The sequence below is a fragment of the Candidozyma duobushaemuli genome (assembly GCF_002926085.2).
Source record: "Candidozyma duobushaemuli strain B09383 chromosome Unknown B_B09383, whole genome shotgun sequence".
Lineage (NCBI taxonomy): Eukaryota > Fungi > Ascomycota > Pichiomycetes > Serinales > Metschnikowiaceae > Candidozyma > Candidozyma duobushaemuli.
The window spans coordinates 2,137,820-2,156,739 of NW_020289895.1; the positions used below are offsets into that span (position 1 = coordinate 2,137,820).

Below are 18,920 nucleotides of genomic sequence, written 5' to 3' on the forward strand. Positions count from 1 at the left end.
GGTCTTCTTTTGTAGTGAGTAAGGGCTCGGCTGGTTCTTCTTTGATAAATCTGCCGGGAAATTGACTTGCGTCTGCTGTTCTCTGTCTTCCTTTTACATCCTTCTTTTCCTTCGATGGACAAGTGCAATGTGAGTTTTTGTGGCATAGACATGATGCCAAATGCTGTCCTGGGGACTTGCCCTTCTTGCCACAGCTGCATGAGGAATGGGTGTTCTTCAACTTACGCAGCTCTCGGCAATGCAGACACTGTGATGCTGGCCTACCTTTTGGTTTGATCATCGTCAAAGGCTTATCTGTGTGGGTACACGAACTGACCCTATGACCCCGAATACACCGTTCGCAGGCATACTTAACGCCGTTGAGAAGAACCATTTCGAAGGAATGAAGTTGTCGAATGATATGCAATACTGTTCCTAGTACGGGCCTCAGTAGCTTTGCCTATTTTTTTTTTTTTTATTTATTTTTTTTTGTGTTTCTTTTCCCTTCCCTTTGCACTGGATGTATTGGAAATTCGCAACCTGTCTTGATGAAATTAGAACCTCTTGACAAGGGATGATGTCTTTGACTGACGTTGATTGGGTAAGGTGGTAATGTCACCCACTGTTCTTCCTTCGGTAATCTCTCTCGCAAAGAATTAAAGATTGGTTTGGTTTGATAATATATATTCTTCATTGCGACTGAGATAATCGCTAGGGAGAATTTTTGTCACGGGGTCGTGCAGTACAGTTTTGCTCAAATGCGCCTCTCTGGCCTACGGCAATACACTGAAGAAAGCTTACGTCCAGCGTAACTATTCATTGAGGACAAACATGATGTAAAGAAGACAAAGAAAAAAAAAAGCAAGGATGAGTTGTCAGCATAGTGGTTTACCCTTTGAATTCAATCCTCAGCAGCAAAAGTTCGTTCTTAAGGTAAAAGGTGTGACGTATAAAAGTTGTTGGGGTATGATGAGCTAACTATTGCATTGTACTTCTTCTTTTCTTCAAATTCCAAGGCCTGTCCTAAATGTGTCCCCTCGCTTCTTACGAAGGTCCTGCTCAGCTTTTCTTTTTTAAGTATCCGCCCCCTCGCGGCTCCTGCAGGGTTCTTACTCTTCTCCACAAACTGATAGGAGACATCGGATGTAAGGTGACCTACTTCAGAAATTCAATTGGCTAAAATGCGCGTATATAAATGGTGCCCCTCCCCCCACACTCAATATTGTCTACTTTTCTGATAGATTATAGTTTTATTCTTTTTTGCTAGTTCTGCTATTCAAGGTTGTAACTCAGAAGAATTAAAGAGTCGAAAGTCATACAATATAGGAGTCAAACAGTTTTAATAATCTCAATTCGTTTTTAACTAGATTGCTTCTAAACTTTATCGAAGATCAGGACGCTAAGAATGTTGACTTATGAAGAAATCTCGAAACACTCCACGAAGGATGATTGCTGGGTCATAATTCATGGAAAAGCTTATGATGTCACCTCTTTCTTGGATGAGCACCCAGGAGGGTCAGGTATCATACTTAAGTATGCTGGCAAAGATGCGACAAAGGCTTTCGATCCAATTCATCCCAGTGACACTCTCACGAAATACCTCCCACCAGAACTTCACCTAGGCGATGTTGATCCCAAAAGCAAACCTTCAGGTAAGGTCAAGAGTAAGGTTACTGAGCAACAGAGCGGTGGTCTAGCTGGCGCTAATGCGCATGCACCTTCCAGAACTGTCGAGGAATTCGATGTTGAATATGACGAGCAAGATGATAAGATCCCTCTTTTCGAGGCCTCAGATCATGGTGCTTCCCAAACGAATGCCATAGGCACCTCTAACGATATCGATGTATATGATGATGATGATGATGATGAACCCCCAACAGCTCATGAAATCAACAGAAGAAAGATGGTGAAAATGAAGCCAGACTTGAGTCAGATGTACAATTTGCATGATTTCGAGCATGTTGCAAAAAATACCATGGAGCTTACTGCTTGGGCTTATTATTCATCTGGCGCAGACGATGAAATTGCCTTACGCAATAACCATTTAGCGTATCAAAGAATCCTTTTCCGGCCGAAGGTTTTGAGGGATGTCACTAACATAAGTTTACTGACGGAAATGCTCGGAAGCCAATCATCCGTCCCATTCTACATCACGGCTACTGCACTTGGTAAACTTGGTCATCCTGATGGAGAGAAGGTCCTTACTCGTGCTGCGTCGAGACAAGGGGTCATTCAAATGATACCAACATTGGCATCGTGTTCCTTTGATGAAATTGTTGACCAAGCAGATGGGAAGCAGACTCAATGGTTGCAGTTGTATGTCAATTCAGACAGAGAAGTGACGAAAAGGATTGTTCAACATGCTGAGTCCAGGGGAATCAAGGGCCTTTTTATTACTGTTGATGCACCGCAATTGGGAAGGCGTGAAAAGGATATGAGGTCGAAGAACGTTGAAGATTTGAGTCATGTTCAAGGCGAAGGTGAAGATGCTGACCGCACACAAGGCGCCGCTCGCGCCATTTCATCTTTCATTGACACATCCTTAAATTGGGATGATATTGCTTGGTTTCGCTCTATTACGAAGATGCCTTTAATTTTGAAAGGGGTTCAACGGGTTGAAGACGCAATTCTTGCCATTGATCACAAGGTTGATGGGATAGTCATATCGAACCATGGTGGAAGACAACTTGATCTGGTGAAGCCACCGATTGAAGTACTTGCTGAGCTCCAACCCATTCTAAAAAAGAACAATCTAAGCAGAAAGATGGAAATTTTTATCGACGGTGGAATTAGGAGGGGAAGTGACATACTAAAAGCAATTGCACTTGGCGCTAAAGGTGTTGGCCTCGGCAGGCCATTCCTATATGCGATGTCTACATATGGCGACGATGGAGTTTTTAAAGCCGTCCAGATTTTAAAAGACGAAATGATCATGAATATGAGGCTTCTTGGAGCGCGCTCGATTGAAGAGTTAGACAGCTCTATGATCGATACATCAGCACTTGATAGAGTATTCCCGGAAGACAGACTATTCAATCAGGTCTATGAGCCTTTAGTCACTCCACAGTTCGTCGATAAATCGAAACTCTAGCGTATCTAGAAAACTCCTGCTTAGCTTTGCAGTATGTGATTTCGCGTATACTTTACGGCATATAATAGATGAAGACACGTGATTTTGATCGCGTCGACGACCTTGGGATCAGATATTGTGTCTGAAAATAAGTAAATTCGAGATCGAGCTTTCTTGCAACAAGTGCCCCCTTCTTTGATTTGAACGAGAACTTTCGGAGAAAACCTAGCCAGCTTGACTTTGAAAGCTTTGTTCTTCAACACGCTCATTCATCCTGGGAAAGCCGTTAGTTGATTGTTTTTCTTGAGATTTTTCCTCCAAATAACTACCTCACGCTACAATTCCAACCCACTGCCTTCTCGGATGCTGTCAACCTATGATATAGGAACGTATGTTTTTTGAGACTTCGCCGCCTTGCAAGGGATTCGAATGAATCTCACATTTAGACTTAAATCCGTTACTAACATTCTAGCCGCTGTTGGTACCCTGATAAAGATCAAGGATGGATAGGAGTAAGGGTCCTTTCGAATACCAAAAACGGTGGGAAAGCTGAACTCAAACTCGCTTCTGAGAATGACGAGACAGTCTATACTGTCACAACTGATAATCTCTCAGAGGACAACACGGAGTTACCCCCTTTGAGAAACCCTCCTATCTTAGAAGCTGCTGAAGACTTGACCTCTTTGTCTTACCTCAACGAACCAGCTGTGTTGCATGCTATCAAAGTTCGGTATTCTCAATTAAACATTTACACCTATTCTGGAATAGTCTTGATTGCCACGAATCCCTTTCAAAAGGTTGACCAACTTTACTCCCAAGATATTGTTCAAGCATATGCCGGTAAGTCCAGAGGGGAACTCGAGCCACATCTTTTCGCCATAGCTGAGGATGCTTACCGCTGCATGAAAAGGGATGGAGAGAACCAAACGATTGTTGTCAGTGGAGAGTCAGGCGCTGGAAAAACTGTTAGTGCAAAGTATATCATGAGATACTTTGCATCAGTGGAAGAGGAGTCCGAGCTTGAAAATAAAGTTGGCACTGAGCATAAGTCAGATATGTCAGATGTGGAGAAGCAGATCTTAGCAACAAATCCTATCACTGAGGCCTTCGGAAATGCTAAAACCACGCGAAACGACAACTCTTCGCGTTTTGGAAAGTACTTGGAAATTCTTTTTGACTCCGAAACAAGGATTATTGGAGCCCGAATCAGAACTTACTTGTTGGAGAGATCGAGATTAGTTTTTCAACCCAAGGGAGAGCGTAACTATCACATCTTTTACCAGATGCTTGCCGGTATGACCAACGAGGAAAAAGCTGAACTAAAATTGACCTGCGCGGAGGACTTCAAGTACACAAACCAAGGGGATGCAATAATAATTCCAGGTGTCGAAGATGGGCAAGACTTTGCTACTACAAAAGACTCTTTGAACTTGATCGGGATTAATGACGGAATGCAAGCTGAGATTTTCAAACTCCTAGCCGCGATGTTGCATATTGGTAATATCGAGATCGCAGCAACTCGTAATGACGCGTTTCTTTCATCTGATGAACCCAGTGTTGTGAACGCGTGCTCATTGCTTGGTATCGATGCTACCACGTTCAGCAAATGGTGTGTCAAGAAGCAAATCACGACGAGATCAGAGAAAATCACGAGCAGTTTGAATCACAAGCAGGCAATTGTGGCACGAGATTCATTTGCAAAATACATCTATTCGGCTTTATTCGATTGGCTTATTGACTATATCAATACCGACCTCTGCCCACCAGACGTTGGTGAAAATATCAAGTCTTTCATTGGTGTATTGGATATCTATGGATTCGAGCACTTCGAGAAAAACTCTTTCGAGCAATTTTGCATCAACTATGCCAATGAAAAGTTGCAGCAAGAGTTCAACCAACATGTCTTCAAACTTGAGCAAGAAGAGTATGTTCGAGAGGAAATTGAGTGGTCTTTCATCGATTTCTCGGACAACCAACCATGCATCAATTTAATTGAAAATAAACTTGGTGTACTTGCATTACTCGATGAGGAGTCAAGGTTACCTGCTGGAAATGATCAATCCTGGGTTGAAAAGATGTATCAGAGTCTTGATAAGCCGCCAACGAATACCGTTTTCAAAAAACCTCGTTTTGGGCAGACCAAATTCATAGTCAGTCACTATGCTCTTGATGTGACTTACGATATCGAAGGCTTCATCGAGAAAAATAGAGATACAGTGGGCGAGGGTCATCTTGATGTATTGAAGCAAACTACCAACAAGCTTCTCTCTGATGTCTTATCCATTATCGACAAAAATGCTGCTAAGTTGGAAAGCTCTGCATCCGTCAAGAAAAGTATCTCATCGAAAAAGCCTACTCTCGGCTCTATGTTCAAAAACTCCCTCATTGAATTGATGAAAACCATAAACTCCACGAATGTCCACTATATTCGCTGCATCAAGCCGAATGAAGACAAGCGTGCATGGGAATTTGATTCATTGATGGTCTTATCTCAGTTGAGAGCTTGTGGTGTCTTAGAAACTATTCGTATATCTTGTGCGGGCTTCCCTTCAAGATGGACGTTTGTGGAATTTGCTGATAGATATCACATCTTGGTACCGTCCGAAGAATGGCTTAAGGTTATGAGTGGCGACACTACTCAAGAGTCTGTTTCGGGATTATGCAACAAAATCCTATCGTCAAACATCAGTGACTCCGGAAAATTCCAATTGGGTAACACGAAAATCTTTTTCAAGGCTGGTATGCTTGCTCATTTCGAAAAGTTGCGTTCCGAAAAACTTCATCGTTCCGCAGTTATGATTCAGAAGAACTTGAGGCGTATTCATCAAAGAAAGATTTATCTCGACATCAGATCCAGCCTTATCAGTTTACAATCCCTCCTCAGAGGGCATGGTACGAGAATGAGAGTTCAACGCGAGAGAGAGCATGTGGCTGCAGTGAAAATTCAAACCTTGATTCGGTCCCACCTCTGCAGACTAAGATTGAAGGCAGCACTCGACAGTATCTTGGTGTTGCAAAACGCATTGAGAGGATTTCAGGCGAGAAGAAGTTTCAGAGATGTTAAACTCGAGAAATCGGCGATCGTTCTTCAAAAGGCTTTTAGGCGCCGTCGCTCTCGCGATGAGTATGTTAGTCAACGGACTTCTGCTGTTGTCCTTCAATCACACATGAGAAGAAAGTTGGCGCGCCGTGAGCTCTTGTCATTGAGGGAGGATGCAAAATCCGTTAATCATTTGAAAGAGGTCTCATATAAATTGGAGAATAAGGTCATAGAGCTCACGCAGTCATTAACTTCCAAGATAAAGGATAACAAGTCATTGATGGAAGAAATCGAGAGCCTTAAAGAGCTTCTTTCGCAGTCAAGCTCAGCGACCGAGGCCCTCAAAACTCGTGAGGTTGAGTTCAACGAGAAGTTTGATTCTCAAAATGACGCGTATAAGAAGGAAACTGAATTGTTGAATGCTGAACTTGAGTCAATAAGAAAAGAGTACCAAACCGCTGAGGTCAGAATTGAGGAATTGACTAAGGAACAAGCAGAGCTTCGACAGGAAGTCAAACGTAACATTGAGGAACTCAATGAAGCAAGAAACGCGCTCGTGAAGAGGGATACCATCGAAGTTGATCTCAAGTCTCATATTGAGCAATTGCAAGCACAACTCACCAGCCTTCAATCGCAACAAAGTCAAGTGCAATCTTCCAAATTACGCAGTATTGGTAACAAGAGGCATAGTAGTGCGGGCACGTGGAATTCTCAGCACCATTTCGATCTGCAAAGACCAGTTTCTGTGATCGCAGTCTCCAATGATGATGCGGCGGATGCAGATGATATCAATGATGAGTTGTTCAAACTCTTAAGAGACACGCGCCCACTTCATCGCGAGATCGTTGAAGGATTGTTGAAAGGCCTCAAAATTCCACCATCTGGGGTTGCTGCGGATCTTACGCGAAAAGAGGTTTTGTTTCCAGCGAGAATAATCATTATCATTCTTTCTGATATGTGGAGACTTGGCCTCACAAGGGAAAGTGAAGAATTCCTTGGTGAAGTATTGGCGGGAATCCAGCAGATTGTTTCGACTTTGAAGGAAGATGAAGTTATATCGAACGGTGCGTTCTGGCTTTCCAACACCCATGAGCTTTATTCATTTGTCTCATATGCCCAACAAACCATCATCGCGAACGATTCATTATCTCATGATATGAGTGAAGAAGAGTTCGATGAATATCTAAAATTAGTGGCAGTCGTAAAGGAGGATTTTGAGTCGCTTTCTTACAACATCTATAATATGTGGATGAAAAAGATGGAGAAAGACTTGGAGAAGAAGGCAGTTTCTGCGGTCGTGATTTCTCAGTCACTTCCTGGATTCATGGCACCCGAAAACTCTCCTTTTTTGGCGAAGGTATTTTCACAAGGTGTGCAATATAAAATGGATGACATTTTATCTTTCTTCAACACGGTATACTGGTCGATGAAGTCATACTTTATCGAGGGCGAAGTAATGAACTCGGTCATTATTGAGCTTTTGCGCTTTGTGGATGCCTTGTGTTTCAACGATTTGATCATGCGCAGAAACTTTTTGTCATGGAAGCGTGGTTTGCAATTGAATTATAATGTCACACGACTCGAGGAGTGGTGTAAGAGCCACGATATTCACGAAGGCTCGGCTCACCTCAACCATTTGTTGCAAGCAGCCAAGCTTTTGCAACTCAGAAAAAACACACCGGAGGATATTGATATCATTTATGAGATTTGCTTTGCGTTGAAGCCTATCCAAATCCAAAAGTTGATATCTCAATACTATGTCGCGGAATATGAGACACCGATTGCACCTGATGTGTTGCAGGCAGTTGCTGATAAGGTGAAGTCTAGCGACGGTTCAAACGATGATTTATTCGAAGTGGTAGCGACTGATGGTCATTTTGATGATCCTTTCCGGGCAGTGAACTTACGACCATTTTCTCGTGTGGAGGCTTATGTTCCAGCATGGTTAAGCCTTCCAGTAATTAGAAGGATTGTGGAGCTTGTCGCCAAAAATGCTTCCGTTCAAGAAGAACCGATAACCTCGGCCGAAGACGAGCTACATTGATTCATCAGTAGTTGAGTTTTAAATATGAATTTGATTATACTTAAATTTTATCTTTCTTCTCTCGAGCCTCATCCTCTTCGGTCGTTCGAGTTGTCATTTGGAGGGCATGAAGGCCTTTCTCTTTAAACTCTTCGCTCAATAACGAGTACACCAATCTATGCCTAGCAGGAAGGGATTTGTTCATGAATTCGTCACTCACAATCTGAATCTTAAAATGAGACTCTTTTACATTAGTTGCATTTTGCATCGGCTGATGATGACTGTGTTTGTGTGAATCATTTTTGATTATCAACTTGGTAGGATCAAGTGTTTGGAGTTTTTCTATAATCAGATCTTCAACAGGTCCTGTAGTATCACTGGAACGTTTCAAATATAAGACTTCAGGGCTCATGTGACTGAATTTGCGAATGAAGCCTACCGGAATTGACTTTCGAATCATGCCAACGAGGGAATAGTTATTTGGTATGCGCGTTGTATACATTCTCAACTCTTCCTGACGTTCCTGCACCATTACAGCATTTGGGCTCTCCTCCTTCTTGACGACTTGGGTTTCTTGTCCTCATTTTTGACCTCATTCTTATTTGATGTCCTGTCTTTTGATTTGCCAAACAGCCAGAGACCCTTCAGCAATGAAAAAATTTTGAAGAACACAAAACCCGGGATGAAAAGATACACTAGCCACGCTTTGTTGGAGCCTGTCAAGGTCATGAGTAACGTACACGCCCAAGTCACATAGATACAATCGAACATGTATTCATAAAGGCCTGGCCCTTTGATGTCATCCACTGATCTCTTTGGGTCTCCAATTCGCGAAGCTCTTCCCCAGCTTTCTAGGAGATACTGACTAATAGCTGCTGGGATTGAAAGAAACACGTAAGGCTTGATAGAAACTGGCCTGCTGAAGAGGAAGTGGCATATGATTGCCACTGCATTGATGACGCATGATAAACAATGTAATTCTCTTAGGGCCACAGCATTTGATTTAGCTATTTTTTTGTTGCTCAGAGATGCCATGTTGTATATGGTGGAGTCCGACTTATGTTTGAGAAACTGTTACGATGGTAAGTTTGGTTGGCGCGAATTCGGTGAGGAAGGAACGACATCCCGAAAGATCCCACAGCATCTTCAAAAGTTTGATACAAGACCTTGGGCATTAATCAGAAATTCAAATCATTGGGCTGTTTAAGAATTTGCTATTCTACTTACCAGAAATGGAGAATGCCATCTACACTGGGCTATATGTAGGCTTTCGTAGCCACATGTGACCATTTCTTCGTGCGTTTTTCGAGCAACCAAGCTAAACGGAGGATACCTTTCAGCACAAAATGGACTTTTGTTTCTTTCTTGTCGGATGTAAGTAGGTGTGAGCGCTAAAGTGCACTATTGCACAGCTGGCTGATTCGTGATCTCGACCTCATACTAACGTTTCAGTCAACGAACGTAACAAACCACTCAAGGAAGGAGGGGATATAGCATGTTATTGTGGTAGATGTCACAATCAATCGGCATTTGCGGTTCGCACTAGCAACTGGGTGACATTATTTTTCATCCCAGTCATTCCATTTTACTTCGGAAAGGGACTAAAATGTAACATTTGTGGTGCGTCGGGGGATTTAGATGATAACGCATTGCAAATGTTAAAGCAAGGTCAGCCGATAGCAATAGGAGGTTGAAGTCTGTACTTTACGTGTATTTTCAACACTGTTCATAATTGGCGGCTTGTCTTCTTTGTTATACACATCTGACGTTAACGGCTAAAATACTTTGAGATAGATGTTGTTGTGTCGAATGCGACCAACCCTTAAATTTATATCAAATTGAAGATTATGTAGATATTCAAAAATCTATGAGCTTCATGGTGGCGAAACCTATTGTGACCACCACTGCATAGGTAATGAACGAGCTGGGTACGCCTCTAGTTATGAAAGTGCCGACGTTCAAGTAAGGGTTCCCTAGATCATCAGTCATACAAATTGCTGTCACATTCGGGAAACCTGAAGTTGGCAAACCCATTGCAGCGGAGCACAACAACGCACTTGCCATGATGAGCAACCTTGGGTGGGGATCATCTAACTTGTTGCCAATCTCAGAAACGAGTGGAATTACGATCAAAGCTGCGACTGTGTGACTCACAAACGTAGCAACCGTTAATATCAAGAGACCAAAAACAAGAACTACCCCAAAAAGAGAGTATCCCTCAACTTCTTGTTGAATAGAAATCGCTATGGTCTCGAGCAAACCTGAAGAAGCAACGGCTTTTCCCAATGCTGTACCACCCATTGCAAGGATCACAATGTTCCAGGGATAGTTATTAAAATCCTCAGTAGTCAACAAACCTGGCCCAAAAAACAATATCAACGGAATCAAGGCGATGATACCCATTTCACCGAAGATCCCTTCAAGGCGTGATGCAACGCACCATAGAATGATTGTCAGCGCTGAGACAATCACAATATACCATTGAATTCCCAGAAACTTCTCATCTATAGTTCTAATAGGAACTAAGTGAGTGTTGTGAGAATTGCAGTTGAAGGTGACGAGTAAAAAAACCCAGATCAAAGCGAGGGATAAAATGCAAACTGGTAAAGAAATAACAAACCACTGTCCCCAAGAAGGCTGAGGATCCATGGAGCCGATGGCTATCATGTTTTGTGGTGAGGCAATTGGAGAGGCCATTCCACCAATGTTAGACGCTAGAGCGATTCCTAGTATAAGCGCTTTAATGAAGCTCGAGCCCTTTGGTAAGGTTCTTAAAAGTGGTTGGATCAAAGAGAGGCAAAGAACTGGTGCTGCAACATTCGATACCCACATGGATGCAAAAAGTGCAATCGCCATGATCGTAAAGAGTACCACTGAGGGACTCGTTCCCGCCTTTGACAATACCCATGTGGATATCAATTTGGCAATATGGTATTTGGTGAGCGATGCCGCAAGGGTGAATCCTCCGAGGAGTAGAAGGATCACGGAATTCCACATTGAGGACAAAATGTATTTAGACGCATCGACAGTCTCCATCCTCGACTCATCTTCGTTTTTCAAAACGCCAAGAGTGACAATAAGCAAAGGGATGAGAAGTGATGTTACGAAGAGTGGTAAAGCCTCAGTTGCCCACAAAAGTGACGCACAGACAAGCAAAGCGAAGCAATTTTTTTGCTCAACCTCGCCGAAAGGTGAGAATGTCAAAAGAAGGATGGTGATCATGGCAATGATTACAAGCTTAATCAATGCTCTATTCTTAAAAGTAAGACCTCCGTTCGAAACCCCTGTCCCTCCTTTCTCATCAATTGCCATGCTATTGTCTTGTGCTGTTGCTGCCTGTTTTTTGCGCTCGATGCCGATAAGATCCCTCCAAACTGTATTTCTTTCCCAAACGACGTGTTCCCTGAGATGGATCGAGAGTTCAGACCTTGCCAAGTCCAAGTCGTCCCCATGATTGCACACCAACGCGTATACCTTCACTAACGTATTGAGTTTCTCTGTTACTCCCTCCATTGTAGTCTCTCTAAATATATAGGAGTTTTGAGGCAACTTTTGAAGATATTCATCTTTGAGAGACGTATTTAACGATTTGTCGAATTTTTTGAGTGCCTTTTTGAACCCTGTTTGATTAAGCTCAATAAAGCTCTTAAGCTCGGAAAGAGTGGTATAGAGTCCAATAACTCTCTTACGCAAGAGAATCCTTGTTTCTGAAAAAGAATGAAGAAGATGCGTTCCCTCTGGAGCGGAATCGGAGATCATTCCATCACGACTGACGCCAGGCATGGAGGCCTCATCGACGGAGGATTTTCTTCGTTGCAAAGCATTATCTCCTAGATGTTGATCTGAGCTCATCAGTGATGGCCTATTACGACTAACCAACAGGGTGACAGGGTCGACATCGTCACTCATTCCGGTAATATGTTGGTCCGAAGCTGCTTGCTCATTCACGTTACTATCCTCAGCTATGCCCCTTTCAAGAAAATCACTCATGCCGCTCACTCTGGAAGCCTGGCGTCTGCGGGTCAGTTTGGCACCCAATGAGACAGCATCGATTTCGTTGCGAAACCCATCGATATCTTCTAGCAAATCTTCGACATTTTGGAAGATAAAGTTCTCTTGCTTTCGGTAAAAACGATCAATTTTATCGAGCTCGCTGTCTAACGCAGCTTTAAAAACGTCTATCGGTTCATTGGAGCTGGTTGCGTCGTTAGAAATCAAGTATCCTGATTCACTGTCCCCTTTTAGGCGGTGTAAAGATTCCCGTTGTAGGGAATAGATTAGCTTTTTTAAGGTAGTGTATGAGATGTATTTTGATGACCACTCAGGGACAGCGTTGAACTGGATTGAGTGTGAAAACTTCATTATTGTATGATGGGCAATTAGGAAATTGCGATTAAGGTGTTCCCAAGCATCATGGTAGTGCATAAAACCTTCATTCATTAATGCAACCCGCACTAATCGAAGTAACTCTTACATTGAGAATTGAAGGACGTTCGTAAATGATCGTCTCATTTGAAGGATCAGACATTGCAGTGATCATAACAACAACATTTACGGCTTTGCTTGAAGCTGTCAGGAAGCAGTGAAAAACTAATATATAACCAAGATTGTCGCAAAGTTGGTAAGATCCACAACGTAGGGCACGGCCATCATCGTGTTGCCTTCATCAACCAACCCTCCACAGCCTTCGGATAAATCCCCGTGCATGCATTTTCCCTCCATTTCATTCTCCCCTTTTGCTTCTCTTCTTTTTGTTCTTTTTTTGAATTTTCCATTTACGTAGAATTTTGAGAAAATGCTTAATGGACGCAAAATCTCTCACATTGTTCTGAAATATCGCATAATTCTATTACATTTAAGAAATGGCATCCTTATAAATACCTATCATATATGGTTTCTAGTGATTGGCCATTCAACCAGATTCAGGATTTTGCTGAATATAGTTCCATACATAATTTTTTTTATTTTTTATTTTTTTTTTTTTTGCTACAATGGTGTGGTTGACATACCTCTAGGGACAGTCTTCAAGTAATTTAGGCTTATGTTTGACCAATGCCCGCTGCAACAAAGTAGGGAACCGCAAAGAAACCCACCCACATATTCAAAATTAGCCTGAAGATACAAGACAAATGAATTCGACACACTGTTGGGGATATTTCAAGACTGCGCCACAGGTACGTTCCGGTGATGATGGTAGCCCAGAAGCCCTAAAGTACCATTAAATCTAGAGAGTTGGAACATGGTGAAGAAGTGAATCAGGCAATTTAGGCGGCTTGAAACGATTATTGGCGCTGGATGCACCAAGGTTGAGGCAGTACCATTTAATATCGGTCTCTTTAGTGTCTACACGAAAGCAATTTCACAGAAAAATGAAAATATCACCGATAATTACATATGTACAATTCTTGGGACTATCAGGCAAAATGCTATCGCAGTATTTTGGATGCGCAGTTCCGACCCATATGTAATGCGCCAAATCTGAGGTATTTTTTTCCTTATTCAACTTTTTGTTATCTTGAATCCACCACAAATTGAAATAACTTCCGGAGTCGTAATGTTCTCAAAACGACCCGATAAACATACTACTGGACTTATCAATTTGAGAAATGACTGCTTTGCAAATGCGTCAGTGCAAGCTTATTCATCATTACCGGGACTCACGGATTATCTCAATACGTTTTTACGGTCATACGATAATTTGTTCAAAGTGGAGAAAAAGTACAATCTTTCTCTTGATTCAGTGATCACTACGGAAGAAATTCGCTCCGTATTGCTGTCGAAAGGAAGCCGCCAGAGATTCGACATGGGAAAAGAAGATGCCCCGATCAGAGACCAGTTTCTGATCACATTGCATATTGCGCTAGCGAAGATAACAAAAAAGCTTCAGGATACTCAGATGTGCACAAGAACAGTTTCTGTTTGGACTTTCCTTCACGAACTTGAAAGAATTTATAATGCAAAGATCTCGAGATCCCAGCATGACGCGCATGAGTTAACTCAGCTCATTAACGAGACATTAGAGACAGAAAACCTTGTTTGCTCAAAATTGCTGAGGAATTTGCTCTTGGAGTTACTGAAGTTTGGAAATAAGGAAGATTTGGAAGCCATCGAAATCCCGGATTTCCCGTTTAATGGCTTGCTTTTGTCACAAATGAGATGCTTAACTTGTTCCTACTCTTCAAAGCCAAGCTTCAGCCCCTTTCTTATGTTGACTTTACATCCTCCGCAAACAACTTCTAGTGATTTAGAAACTCTTTTAGATGAAAATGAGATGGAGAAAATCGCAGGATATCACTGCTTGAAATGTCGCATCACTGCGATACTCCATAATGAAAAGGATCAGCAGGACCCAGAAAGTGATACCGATAAGCATTTGGTGCTGTTGCGACAACTTGATAAGAACCCGGAGTTGTTTATCAACGAAGATCTCCCACCTGTGTTGGAGAACTACATCAAAGATTACAAAAAGGGCGAACTAGATGCCAATTCAATAACGTCAACAGTCATTCGCAAAACTCAGATTCTTAAACCCCCTAAAGTATTTGGTATTCATTTGTCCCGTTCAGCATTTAATGGCATTAGTGTGACACGCAATCCTTGTCGTGTATCGTTCAATGATAAGTTGACATTATCCATCGGGAACGAGTATGTGGAGGAGTTGCGAAAATTCAACAACGCCATCTCCGAAAAGAAGTTTGAGCCTCGTCAATCTAACATTTTGACAACTGACAGCGACGACATGGAAGATGAAAGCGTTCAGCAGGAAGACATTGACGAACACGGATTCGAAACTGACACCCAGGAAGATGATAGTGATACAGATGGGGCTACAGACTCCCCGAGCACATCTGACTCGTCTTCTGTTTCCACGGAAGGTACAGATTTTCCTTCCATGGAAACGGACAACACATCAAAAGGTTTGAGTGAGGGAAGGTTAGAAGTTTTGAACAATAAGACCATGACTGGAAGTCATTCAGCAAGCTTGAAGGGCCACTTTCGGAGGTTTCAGTTTGACGATGAAAATGTATACAAATATCGCTTACGTGCCATGATTAAGCATCAGGGCTCGCACACACAAGGTCATTATGAGTGCTATAAACGGAAACCTTTATTCGCGAGAGATGGCGCTGGCAATATTTTAAAAATTTCACCCGAGATCGATGAAGATGCTTTGAAACAAGCCCAATCCTTCAAATCAAATTCAGCAAATATGGCCAACGAAGAGACGAATCACGAGAGGGCAGGGGCTTTTACAGAAAGCACAGGCGCCTTTAGAAACAAATTCTCAAGTTTGATTGGTCGCAGGCCCTCAATATCCCAAACTGATCCAAAGTGCGCTAATCTCCAAGAGATCGCAGACTCAGGACTAGCTACCCCAGCAGAGGTATTAGTGGATCAGGGTGATTACTTTCTGGGTGCTTCTGTCGCTGAATTAGATGAGCAATTAAGCAAAGTGAAGCTTTCCAATGACAGCATGAATAACTCAAAAATGAAAATGAAAAAAATTCCATCGCTCATCAAGCATCCCTTCTGGAAAGTGGGCGACTCTCAAGTCGCAGAAGTCTCTAAGTCTTCAGTGCTTTTGGAAACTGCGAGTGTCTACATGCTATATTACGAGCGAGCAGATAGAAAACAAATAGAAGTATAGAGGCGCGCTTTATTGTCCACCAGCCTCTAATAGATAATACACTAGCGATGTACCCGAATTCCCATAGAAATCAACAGTCCCCAAAGATCTCCACATCACTTGGTCTTCCAAACCGCCAAATTTCTCGAAAGAAAGTGGCTCTTGCCCCAGGCCATTCACCGCTTGATTGGGCCAAGTTGACTGGCCTGGCATCGATTCAGGAGCTACGAGGAGTTCCAATAAACACGCCGCCACCACCTCTAGTGAAGATCACAAAGGCAGAGCTTCGGGTTCATAAAAAAAAAACTGACTGCTGGACTTCGATTAATGGTAAAGTCTTTAATTTGACGCCGTATATCGATTTTCATCCGGGGGAGAGAAGGAGATCATGAAATGCGCAGGGACAGATGGCACTTTTTTGTTCAACAAGTATCACAGCTGGGTGAACCCTGATAGACTACTAGAGAAGTGTATGATTGGATTCTTAGTTGATAAAGACTGAAAGGTACGTCTATGCTACAAGGGGCTGCCAACCAAGACCTCATCAAGCCACCAATCATGATCGTCTTGAGGAAGATCATCAACTAATTGTTGTTCGAACGCCAAGCCTATAAGATACGGCACGCAGCCATGAATCTTCAGATATTGGCTCAAGAACTTATCGTAATAGCCGGCGCCTCTCCCAAGCCGTTTGCCGCCTTGGGTGAAAGCGACCCCAGGAACTAAAATGAGGTCGAGGTCACCAGATTTCAAAACATCGAGGCCTGAAGCGGGCTCAAGTAGGCCGTACTTGCCTCTAGGCTGCAAGTTGTACACAGCTGCCATGCTCTCGAGTTGAAGGAATGTCATCTTCATGCCATTGCATCTGGGCAAAAACACCTTCTTTCCCAATGAGAAGCAATGTTCAATGATATCAAGTGTACATATTTCACCCACTGGCATGTTCATGTAAAGGGCTACCCTTTCGGCTCTTTTAAACCGTTCATTTAGCGCAAGTTTTTGGAATACCTCGCTGGACTGTTTTGATACAGACTCTGGTGATAATCTACGGACATTTTGATTCACAAGGATTCGGAGCGATTGCTTTGCTGAAGTGCCCGTCATACCTGTCCCGCTTTGAGACGAAGTTCTAATTCTGGCGCGATAATTTTCTATACACGAATTTAGCTTTCGAAATGGACGGATTTCGTTTCTTGCACTGCGGACGGGGGCGAATTATCATGCTGGTTTACCAGCTCTTTTTTGCAACGTTTGCATTTACATAGAAACCCCCAATTGATGCGCAACTCGTTTTGCCTGAGAGCGAATGAGTGCAGTGGGTTTACGTAAGTAGTTGTAATTTCCTCCCCGAGCAAATTGACCGACTTGCAACAACCTCTATAGCAGTATCTCGCCTGATTTCTCCGGTAATAACCTCAACATTTGGCTCACAGTTATGATTCAAATGCGACTGAATTAAGAAAATTGAAGAATCTAGATTGTTGATGTTGTAGGCTCCTAGCTTGACGAGGAAACTTTCAAGTGTACAAGTTGGTTCTTGAGACATGGAAGGAAACACATTTTTGTAAAGGTTAAATCCCTCTTCCCAAAGTTGCTCATGCTGACTTTTCAAAAACGAAGAATTCGTGGCCGACCCTGATGATGATGCGATTCTGGAACGGACTCTTTGCGAAACACTCGCCAACGCCTCGAAATGTTGCTGCTCTACCCCGGATTCATCTGCAATAATGCTTGCTGTGATCAACGTAATTGCATAAAGAGCATTCCATTGCTCTTTTACAGCATAATCTAGAACCGCGCTGTACGCCTGCGGGTTTACCTTCGAGGCTGTCCTTGCAACTTCATGTTTTGTCATGCCGTGTAGCTTTTGGTTCTTGGACTTGCAGATTTTCGAACACCATACTTCAGGACACATTTTGCAGTCTTCCCCCGACAATACAGATATCCCGGTTCGCAGTCTTCTCACAAGCTGTCCACAGAATGTGCAAGCATTGCCTCTTCTGATGAGGTCTAAATGTGCAAGAGGCGGTACCATAAATAGGGGCCACTCTTTCCAAAGAGTGTCACCTTTGTTGATATTAGCTTTAGCGAATAGGCCCTTACCCCGCTTACTCGTCATGACGAGTTTTACTTTCTCCGGCAAATTAAATGCCGGGGATTCTTTGGATGTAATCTCATTCGCATATACAAGTGACTCTGGCGTTGGGTTCGGAAGTAGATTGAATTTCTTAAGGATTGACTTCATCCTCTTCTCGGATAGGGACCAATCACTATTCCTATCTTTGACGACTTCATGCAACTTCTTAAGTGAATAGCTTTCTGATGATGGGCTAGATTTCCACAAAGCAATCACAGCGTCCATCACAGCCCGCTCATGTGGCACAACTGACGAATCCATTCCTGATCTTAAACCGAAATTTCACGATCGAAGAAAACTCACAAGACCTGCCTCATCACGCACGTGACTCAAAGTAAAGTCCATGTTCGTGATTTCGATTGAACATTCAAATTTGAAGCTCGTCCTGTCTCAACAACATTAGCTTTGCTCAGAACTAGAACTTTTCCATCGACTGTTTCTATTGATGACTCAGAAATGATCGACTTGTTACTGTCTTGACCGAGGCATCGAGTATTGACGACCAAGAATTGATTAGCTAGCGAAGGCGCTTTATACGTTATGCTCAAGAAAGTAACCATAAAGTCATCTTTTAAGGGATTTGAGTCTGAATTTAAGCAAGCATTTCGTTTGAAACTTTCGTTCAAGATAGTCGCTATCATTCCTCCATGAACTAAAAATGGATACCCACAAAGCTGATCCCCAACATGAACGATCGTAATCGTTGAGCCTTTCTTGTTGTCATGGAACAATGTTGGTTCGACTGCAATACCACCCGCCTTAGCTAGCGTGGTGTTGGTAAGTGAGGGCTGCTCTGATCTTCGGCCATCATCATTTGTTGTATCGGGCATTCTTGTATCTCTTGCCACGTTTCTATCCAAATTTTCCCAAGAGCGAAGTCGGGTTAATCCATTTCTCAAAGATTTTTGATATATCGGGATTTGTTTGCTTTCATATTCTAACCGCACCAGACTGACTGACGAATGCTTCATCGAAGTATACAATGAATATAACTCCAACACTGACTCATTATAGGAAATAGCACAACCCCCTATGAATGCTAGT

General features: G+C 42.7%; 4 protein-coding genes across 4 annotated transcripts; 2 read left to right on the forward strand and 2 right to left on the reverse strand. All coding sequences in view use genetic code 12, as the record gives it.

Annotated features, from left to right (window-relative positions):
* Nucleotides 1-1,384: 1,384 nt before the first annotated feature.
* Nucleotides 1,385-8,133, forward strand: MYO2 (myosin 2; the record flags this gene model as incomplete). The annotated part of the gene is made up of 2 exons (XM_025480899.1): nucleotides 1,385-2,459; nucleotides 3,551-8,133. The coding sequence occupies 2 exons, from the start codon at nucleotides 1,385-1,387 to the stop codon at nucleotides 8,131-8,133; spliced, it is 5,658 nt and encodes a 1,885-aa protein (XP_025335199.1).
* A 1,836-nt stretch (nucleotides 8,134-9,969) lies between these two features.
* PHO91 (Pho91p) lies at nucleotides 9,970-12,474 on the reverse strand (the record flags this gene model as incomplete). Its single annotated transcript, XM_025480900.1, has 1 exon — nucleotides 9,970-12,474. The coding sequence occupies one exon, from the start codon at nucleotides 12,472-12,474 to the stop codon at nucleotides 9,970-9,972; it is 2,505 nt and encodes an 834-aa protein (XP_025335200.1).
* A 1,192-nt stretch (nucleotides 12,475-13,666) lies between these two features.
* Nucleotides 13,667-15,760, forward strand: CXQ87_002389 (putative ubiquitin-specific protease; the record flags this gene model as incomplete). Its single annotated transcript, XM_025480901.1, has 1 exon — nucleotides 13,667-15,760. One exon carries the CDS (start codon nucleotides 13,667-13,669, stop codon nucleotides 15,758-15,760), a length of 2,094 nt encoding a protein of 697 aa, XP_025335201.1.
* Nucleotides 15,761-16,255: 495 nt separating this feature from the next.
* Nucleotides 16,256-16,843, reverse strand: CXQ87_002390 (5-formyltetrahydrofolate cyclo-ligase; the record flags this gene model as incomplete). Its single annotated transcript, XM_025480902.1, has 1 exon — nucleotides 16,256-16,843. One exon carries the CDS (start codon nucleotides 16,841-16,843, stop codon nucleotides 16,256-16,258), a length of 588 nt encoding a protein of 195 aa, XP_025335202.1.
* Between the last annotated feature and the right edge of the window lie 2,077 nt (nucleotides 16,844-18,920).